This window comes from Leucoraja erinacea, chromosome 20, assembly GCF_028641065.1.
Source record: "Leucoraja erinacea ecotype New England chromosome 20, Leri_hhj_1, whole genome shotgun sequence".
NCBI lineage: Eukaryota > Metazoa > Chordata > Chondrichthyes > Rajiformes > Rajidae > Leucoraja > Leucoraja erinaceus.
In genome coordinates, this window is record NC_073396.1 from 26,754,174 (window position 1) to 26,763,438 (window position 9,265).

Consider the following 9,265-nt stretch of genomic DNA (forward strand, 5'->3'; position numbering starts at 1 on the left):
TCTATGGAGAAAAAGGATAAGTGACGTTTCGGATCGAAACCTTTCTTCAGACTGAAGTCGGGGGGGGGGGGGGGGGGGGGGGGGGGGGGGGGGGGGGGGGGGGGGGGGGGGGGCAGTGTGGGAAATACTCTAGAGGTGAGAAAATGACAGCCATTTTGGACCACCTTTCCTCAGCTCATCTGTTGTTGGCCCTGATGTGTTCTGGGTGTTTCTCACCTTCAGTCTGTTTCCCCCCACCCCACCTCTACATTCGGTCTTAAGAAGGGTTGCCACCCGAAACATCACACCGATTCCTTTTCTCCACAGATGCTGGTTGACCCACTGAGTTACTCCAGCATTTTGTGTACATCTTTGGTATAAACCAGCATCTGCTGTTCCTTCCTCCACGAGAATGCCCCTCCTGGTTTACTATATTAGTGGACACCATGCCAAAGGACTTCAGTATAGGGTTGGAGAGAGTCTTGCGCCCCTGTTTTGTGACTTGCATTAAGCTCAGTGACAAGAAGTTGTAGCAAAATGGATCGTATGCGGTGAGAGGCGGCAATGAATGAGGGGGCCAGCAGGGAGCGCCGGGAGCATAGGGGGACCTGGCGGGGAGGGTGGGGGTCCCCCTGCTGCCACATGCAATGGCAGGCCTGGTTCACCGATGTGAGAAGATAAGACTGTTTGAATAACTTTTTGTCACTTTGTCATTGCCAGAAACATGGCGACTCTTTATTTACTGCCTAGGTGAGGTTGAGTTTAGTTTATTGTCACGTGTACAGCGCTACAGTAAAAAGCTGACAATCAATCCATTTACAGTGTATCGAGTGTGGAGCGATTGTAATGTGAGTTTGTAGATCTGCTCCTGTGGCCAGCACGCAAATTGTCGCCTGCGGTGGGCGCCATCTTGGAAGCAATGCTGGTCTGCTGTAGATTAGACCATGTTGCATGCAAAAACAAACAATTTCACTGTACCTAGTAGGGTTCCCAACTGTTCCGTATTAGCCAGGACATCCCGTATGTTGGGCTAAATTGGTTTGTCCCACACGGGACCACCCGTCCCGTATTTGACTGCTAATACTCGGGTCGAGGGGACTGTCGGCTCGGAGTGCCGCGTCCGGCCCCGCCTCACCTGTCCCGACGTAGTGAATCCCATGGAGTGCAGCAGCAGTGCCTCGCCCGTGGCCCCGTCGGTCGGCAGCCCGGCCAACTGTCCGACCTTTAGACCTTCACTTAACACCAACACCATCACCCCTCCTTCTCATGGCCGATCATCAGTTCATGAGTTGGTTGGGATGCCGGACTTTGTGCGTGACGTCACCTGCAAAGTCCAGCGCCCGGGTCAAAACTCCAGAGCTGGCCTGCCGGGTGGGCTTTGTGTGCAGTCCAGCACCTGGGCCAACTCACCATTCACCCAGCCACAGCCGAGTCGGTCAACGAATTGCCGTCCCTTTTGTCCCTTATTTGGGAGTGAGAAAGTCGGCAACCTTAGTACCTAGATATATGTGACATTAAAGTGGCATTGAATTTAATTCAGCTAACTGCCAAGTTTTCACAGAGAGGACTAGGTTTACATTGAAGATAGACACCAAATACTGGAGTAACTCAGCGGGACAGGCAGCATCTTTGGATAGAAGGAGTGGGTGACGTTTAGGTTCGAGACCCTTCTTCAGACCTGAAATGTCACCCATTCCTTCTCTCCAGAGATGCTGCCTGTCCGGCTGAGTCACTCCAGGATTTTGTGTCTATCTTTCCACAGAAAGGAGGTTAGGTCCAGGCAGCTGATGTTACTTGGTGCAGACTGCCATCTAGTGGAAAGATTAGCAACAGCAAAACAGTCGAAGGAAGTCAACTGCTCGATGCTCCCGGTTTTTGAAATGCTTTAATTCTCCTTCCCATTCCCACACTCCGTGTCCTCTTGTCAGAGTGAGGGTAAACGCAAATTGGAGGAACAGCATCTCATATTTTGCTTGGGCAGCTTACAGCCCAGTGGTATGAATATTGATTTCTCTTACTTCAGATAGCCCCGGCATTCCCTCTCTCTCTATCCCTCCCGTACCCAAGTCACATTAGCTTCTCGTTTTCACCCAACAAACAGCTAACAATGGCCTGGTTCCTTTATCATCGTTACTTTTTTGCATATCTTATATCCATTGTTCTTTATCTTTCCACATCACTGTCTATTTCTCTCGTTTGTCCTTATCCCTAACCAGTCTGAAGAAGGGTCTCAATCCGAAAGGTCACCCATTCTTTCTCTCCAGAGATGCTGCCTGTCCCGCTGAGTTACTCCAGCATTTTGTGTCCATCTTTGGTCGATGCTCAGAATAGACTGCGTTCAATCAAAGGCAAATTAGTCAAGGTCGCAACATTTCCCACTTGGTCTATGTTTTCACAAGATTTTTATACAAGCTCATCCCCAAGTCTCAAGATCAACACAGCATAGTTTTGTGTAGAAAGGAACTGCAGATACCGGTATATACCAAAGGATGGGGACGTTTCGGGTTGGGGGCCCTTCTTCAAATGGGTCTGAGGTCTCCAGACTTTAGACATAGTTTTCAGGTGAGAGGTAGGAAATTTAAAGGGGATCATAGCAGTGAATTAAAAGTTTTAGGGCATGGAACAATTTTCCAAATCAAATCTATAATTTAAATAAAGCAATAAGAGATAAGACCCCAAAGAATTCATGATTGACTTTTCGTTGCTGTGAACGAGATAGCTAATTGTTTACATTTGTTGGTCTTGCAGTTATTTGCTGTTGTAAATTAAAAAAATAATGATCTAGATTTAGAGTTTTGTCCTTTCAAATCTAACATCCGCCTAGCTCTGAATTTCCTCTTTTCTGGGATGGATTTCTCTCAGGCACCATTGCAACAGTTCAATGGGATCACAGTAGTGCAGTAACTGGTACTAGTAATAGTTTATTATTATGATCTTTACAAAGATACATCAAATCGCTTTGTTTTGCACGCTACCCTGCCCTGGTAAATCATACCATCGTAGTACCGGCTAGTACAAAAGAGAGCAGCACGATGGCGCAGCGGTAGAGTTGCTGCCTTACAGGCCAGTTACCTGGGTTTGATCCCGATTACGGGTGCTGTCTGTACGGAGTTTGTACGTGCTCCCCATAACCGCGTGGGTTTTCTTCGAGATCTTCGGTTTCCTCACAAACTCCAAAGATGTACAGGTTTGTCGGCTAATTGGTTTGGTATAAACGTAAAATTGTCTCTAGTGTGTGTGTGTGGGGTAGTGCTAATGCACGGGGATTGCTGGTCGGCGGGGAGTCAGAGGGCCGAAGGGCCTGTTTCTGCACTGTATCCCTGAACTAAACAGAGCACAGAATATGGTGTTACAGCTACAGAGAAAGTGCAGATTAAAAAAAATGTAAAAGCAACAACACGGTAGATTGGAGGATTGGGAATTTATCCTTGGCCTAAGGGAGATCTGATAACAGCGGAAAAGAAGCTATTCCTGAAACTAATGGCACATGTTTTGAAGGTTTTGTATATTCTGCCCGATGGGAGAGGAGAGAACCATGGCTTATGAGTGGCCCGGGATTCTGTTGGCTGCTTTCCAGAGGCAGTGTGAAATACAGGTGGTCAATAAAGGGGTGTGGGGGGAGGGAGGCTGGTTTACTTAACGCACTGGGTTACAGTCGCAATTACAGCACAGGACAGGCTCTTCAGCCCACATGGTCTGTGCCAAAAATAATGCCACAATAAACTCATCTCTTCTGCCTGTACATAATGGTGAGTCTCTGGAACTCTCTGCTGCAGAGGGTAGTTGAAGCCAGTTCATTGGCTATATTTAAGAGGGAGTTAGATGTGGCCCTTGTGGCTAAGGGAATCAGAGGGTATGGAGAGAAGGCAGGTACGGGATGCTGAGTTGGATGATCAGCCATGATCATATTGAATGGCGGTGCAGGCTCGAAGGGCCGAATGGCCTACTCCTGCACCTAATTTCTATGTTTCTATGTTTCTATAATCCATGTTGCTCCATTCCCTGCATATTCATGATAGGTGCATGTCACAGCCACCCAACGGTGATAACCTAATCACATCCAACAAATTGGCACAATGGGCAGCATTGTAAATGGATTGAATGTAATCATGTACTGTCTTTCCGCTGACCGGTTAGCACAAAACAAAAGCTTTGCACGTGACAATAAATCAAACTGAACTGAACTGAACAGTGGTGCAGAGGTAGAGTTGCTGCCTTACAGCGCTAGAGACCCAGGTTCGATCCTGACTATGGGTGCCGTCTGTACGGAGTTTGTACGTACTCCCCATGACCGCGTGGGTTTTCTCCGAGATCTTCGGTTTTCTCCCACACTCCAAAGACGTACAGGTTGGTAGGTTTATTGGCTTTGGTCAAATTGCATATTGGCCCTCGAGCGTAGGATAGTGTTAGTGTACGAGGTGATCGCAGGTCGGCACGGTGGGCCAAAGTTTCAGTTTCCACACTATCTCTAAAGTCTAAAGTTTAATTCTCACTGACAGGAACATAGAAACATAGAATTTAGGTGCAGGAGTAGGCCATTCGGCCCTTCGAGCCTGCACCACCATTCAATATGATCATGGCTGATCATCAACTCAGTATCCCGTACCTGCCTTCTCTCCATACCCTCTGATCCCCTTAGCCACAAGGGCCACATCTAACTCCCTCTTAAATATAGCCAATGAACTGGCCTCGACTACCCTCTGCGGCAGAGAGTTCCAGAGATTCACCACTCTGTGTGAAAAAAGTTCTTCTCATCTCGGTTTTAAAGGATTTCCCCCATCCTTAAGCTGTGACCCCTTGTCCTGGACTTCCCCAACATCGGGAACAATCTTCCTGCATCTAGCCTGTCCAACCCCTTAAGAATTTTGTAAGTTTCTATAAGATCCCCTCTCAATCTCCTAAATTCTAGAGACTATAAACCAAGTCTATCCAGTCTTTCTTCATAAGACAGTCCTGACATCCCAGGAATCAGTCTGGTGAACCTTCTCTGCACTCCCTCTATGGCAATAATGTCCTTCCTCAGATTTGGAGACCAAAAACTGTACGCAATACTCCAGGTGTGGTCTCACCAAGACCCTGTACAACTGCAGTAGAACCTCCCTGCTCCTATACTCAAATCCTTTTGCTATGAAAGCTAACATACCACTCGCTTTCTTCACTGCCTGCTGCACCTGCATGCCTACTTTCAATGACTGGTGTACTGGAAGTATTGTTAAATATTTAGCTGATATTTCAAACATGTTACAAGCACCATAAACATTAGGATTAAAGAAAACAAAAGTATTTTCTTATCTTACCATCCATTGTTTTTGAGCTTAGAGAACAGACCCTTTGGCCCACCGAGTTCCTGCTGACCAGGGATCACCTTGTACACTAGGGACAGTTTACAGAAGTCAATTAACCTACAAACCTGTAAGTCTTTGGGAACATGGGAGGAAACCGGAGCACCTGGAGAAATCCCAGGCAGTCGCAAGGAGAACAGACAAAGCCCGTACAGACAGAACCCCTAGTCAGGATCGAACCCGGGTCTCTGGTGTTGTAATGCAGCAACTTCACCGTTGCCGCCACTATGCCTCCTTATTTTTTGAAATTATTTTGTGAGGATTTGTGAGGATGTGGCACAGTGGTGGAGTTGTTGCCCTAACAGTGCCATGCGAACATGGGGTTGATCCTGACTATGGGTGCTTGTACATTCTCCCTGTGACCACATGGCGTTTCTCCGGGTGCTCCAGTATCCTCCCACATTCCAAAGATGTAGAGGTTTGTGGGTTAAAATGATAAATTGCCCCTGGTGTGCAGGACAGTGTGTGCTGAGTGAGGGGCCTCGTTCCGCACTGTATCTCTAAAGTCTGAAACTCAAAAGGTCCCAGCCTACATTGGGGAAGTTAAGGTCGGCTCCTCCAAAACCATGTTGCTTTTGCCCCTCCACTCTGCAGCCCCAATGAATAACCATTTTTAGATGTGAAAGAGCAAAAAGTTCATCCTCATAAAGAAACACTCTGACTCAACAGCAAACAAGGTACCTAGGCAACTATCTTGATGGCTGACGCTCACTGCCAACTTTCAGAGACAAATAAATCTCATATCTAGGTGCAGCAACCAGACGTGAATCATTGGGAGGAATGTTTGCAGAGAAATAAATCACATATTAAGTTGTGTGTGGAAGCGGTGAACAGTCCCTGGGTGAGTTGCTGCGAACAGTGGAGTAAAACCAATCGCACGGTGCAGTAGATCTTTGTAGCTGCTCTTCACGATGTCTTTACAGTTGAATTGCAGATTGCTGACGACCCCAATAGGAATTGTAAGGCTACTTGAAATCTTGCTGTCCTGCACAGCGTTCAGCCTGATTGCCCACGTGAACCTTTACTCTGGCTCGTACGGAGGCTGGTGCATGTTTGCCTGGTGTTTCTCCTTCGCCGTCACCTTTCTCATCCTGGCCTTGGAGCTGACGGGGCTTCACGGCAACATTCCGATATCCTGGGAGGACTTCACCACGTCGTTCGCGATGCTGGCCACGCTGCTGAACCTGACCGCCTCCATCATCTACCCATCCGTCTTCCTCCCAACCGGCAACCGGGAGATCGAGGATCATCAAATAGCAGCCACTGCCATGTCCTGCCTGTGCTTCATCGCCTACGCCGTCGAAGTGGGTCTCACGCGAGCCAGGCCCGGTGAGATCAGTGGGTTTTTAAAGACTGTTCCGGGACTCCTTAAAGTGTTGGAAGCTTTCATCGCCTGCATTATCTTTGTACTTGTCGAGGACACGTATCGTGCCAACTCCGGTCGGCAGTGGTGCATGGCTGTGTACTGCATCTGCTTTATCGTCACCTTATTGATCATTATTCTAACCATCGCCCAGCTCATAGCCAGGATGCCGTTTCCATTCGAGAGGTTTCTGACAGTCTACAGCCTCCTGGCTGTGCTGATGTACATCACCGCGGCGATCGTCTGGCCAATCTTCTGCTTCAGCCCAAGCCACGGCCAATCGACCAGACCGAGTGGTTGCCGACGAGGCCACTGTTACTGGGATAACCAAGTCATAGCCACCGTTTTAACCTATGTTAACCTGGTGGTGTACATTGTAGATCTGGTCTATTCGGCCAGGTTAGTCTTCATTCCACAGGCTTAAGCGCTTCTGAAAACTGTATGCAATGATGAGAGGGGAGGTGCTTTTATTGGTGATCCTGCATCAATATAACAAATATATGGTGTTTTCTATTTTGTTTTTTTATGGATTGTAGTTATTGAAGCTGATGAGAGCAGCTAGGTATGTTTGACCCTTCGTACTCTCAGTATAATGTCGTGTACCCTATCACTACCCACGTTTTATGCCTTGCTTAGACATTAGCGATACCGTGTAGAAACAGGCCCTTCGGCCCAACTTGCCCACACCGGCCAACATCTATACTAGCCCCATCTGCCTGGATTTGGCCCAAATCCCTCTATACCTGTTCTATACTTGTACCTGTCTAAAAGTTTCTTAAACGTTACAGCCTCATCTGCCTACTCCGGCAGCTTGTTCAATACACCGAGTGCACGCCAACTAGCGATCACCCCGCCCACTGGCACTACCCTGCACACTAGGGCCAATTTACAATTTTAGCCAAGCCAATTAACCTACAAACCTGTACATTTTTGGAGTGTGGGAAGAAACCAGAGCTCCTGGAGAAAACCAACACAGGTCACGGGGAGGACGTACAAACTACTTAAAGACAGCACCGGTAGTCAGGGTCGAACCCGGGTCTCTGGCACTGCAAGGCAGCAACTCTACCGCTGCGCCACCATGCCACCCACATGGGTTCTCAGGCAGGTGTACGTTGGTCGGTTCGATGTCCACATGTGGGTGATGGGTTGAACTGCCATTCAAATTCTGTCGCCAGTCTCCATAGAAAATCTAATACAGGCACTCCCCGACTTGCGTGATAATGCGACTTGTGTAAGCATGTTTAACGTGAGCACCTCATTCAGCCCACTGCTTTAATTCCAAGCTGTGCGTCACGGCAGAAATGTGCCGCTGCCGCCGCATGTGGCCGTTTACGCAATTTTTCCAGGATGCTCCCACGTTGTCCATGCATCGCAGCTCCTGCCTGGTCTCCCACTGAGACTGCGCAGCATGAATTGTAAAATTACATTTTCAATATCTTGCCTCCCATTGTTATGCTAACTGGTCTATAATTCCCTGTGCGATTTCACTGCCTGCTGGAAATGACAAGTTTTCCTATCTACGCTCGGTCACCGGTTCATTTTCTGCTGCATTTCTACATGGGTAAAAGCGGTGCTTCTGCCCTCCCCACTGGAGAATGCATAGCTACATGTGAAATCCATCAGAGCCCAACATCTGGCCTTCCTTTATATTGATAGGTATCTCTACTCTGGCTTTTCTCACAGTTGCACCACCCCCCCCCCCCCCCCCCCCCCCCCCCCCCCCCCCCCCCCCCCCCAGATTAAGCTCCTGTTATCTTTTTGTCCTTGCGATAGTTGAACATTGAGATCATGTATATCCTCAAAATCCATGTGTTTTCAAAAGCAAGTACAGCAAGTTTCAAGCTACTCATTGAAGTAAGGCTCGATGACCAACCCTGCCATTGTCAGCAATTATCAGGCAGCGAATGCGACCCTGACCTCCTCCCATCTACCTCATTGGAGACCCTTGAACTTTCTGTAATCAAACTTTATCGGACGTCAATGTTATATCTGTACACTGAAGGTTGAGCCCTTTATCCTTGCACTGTGGATGGCTGGCTTGTATTCATGGGGAGGCACGGCAGAGCAGTGATAGGGTTGCTGCCAGAGCTGCCAGTTCCATCCTGACTACGGGGGCTGTCGGTACGGAGTTTGTACGTTCTCCCTGTGACCATGGGGTTTTTACCCGAGTGCTCCGGTTTCCTCCCACACTCCAAAGACGTACAAGTCTGTTGGCTCCAGTGAAGATTGCCAGTGTATAGGATAGTGCTAGTGTATGGGGATCGCTGGTCGGCGCGGACTCGATGGGCCGAAGGGCCTTTTCTCCATGCTGTATCCCTAAACTAAAGTATAGTCTCATCTTTGACTGGATAGCACACAAACAAAAGCTTCGTACCCTGGTACAATAATTAAAAAACAAACAAACAAGAGGATAGGTGGGTAGCAACCTCTCTTTCTTCAGTCGTGCAGTCACACGATGTGACAATCCCCATCGCTAGAAGAAAAAAAACAATGTGAAATAGGAAGTGATTGATCAGAGCACAATCGCCATTATTCAGTTGATGAGTAATTGTGTTCCTGAGATCATCTTGGACTTCTGCCA

General features: G+C 48.0%; 1 protein-coding gene across 1 annotated transcript; it reads left to right on the forward strand.

Moving 5' to 3' along the window:
• The first annotated feature begins 2,469 nt into the window (after window positions 1–2,469).
• On the forward strand, window positions 2,470–8,599 carry LOC129707000 (myeloid-associated differentiation marker homolog). Its single transcript, XM_055651709.1, has one exon. The coding sequence runs from the start codon at window positions 6,233–6,235 to the stop codon at window positions 7,106–7,108; it is 876 nt and encodes a 291-aa protein (XP_055507684.1). The 5' UTR covers window positions 2,470–6,232; the 3' UTR covers window positions 7,109–8,599.
• The last annotated feature ends 666 nt before the right edge of the window (window positions 8,600–9,265 follow it).

What these genes read in the sequence shown, in the direction of transcription:
- LOC129707000 (XM_055651709.1), top strand. Translation starts at nt 6,233, where the DNA reads ATGTCTTTACAGTTGAATTGCAGATTGCTGACGACCCCAATAGGAATT.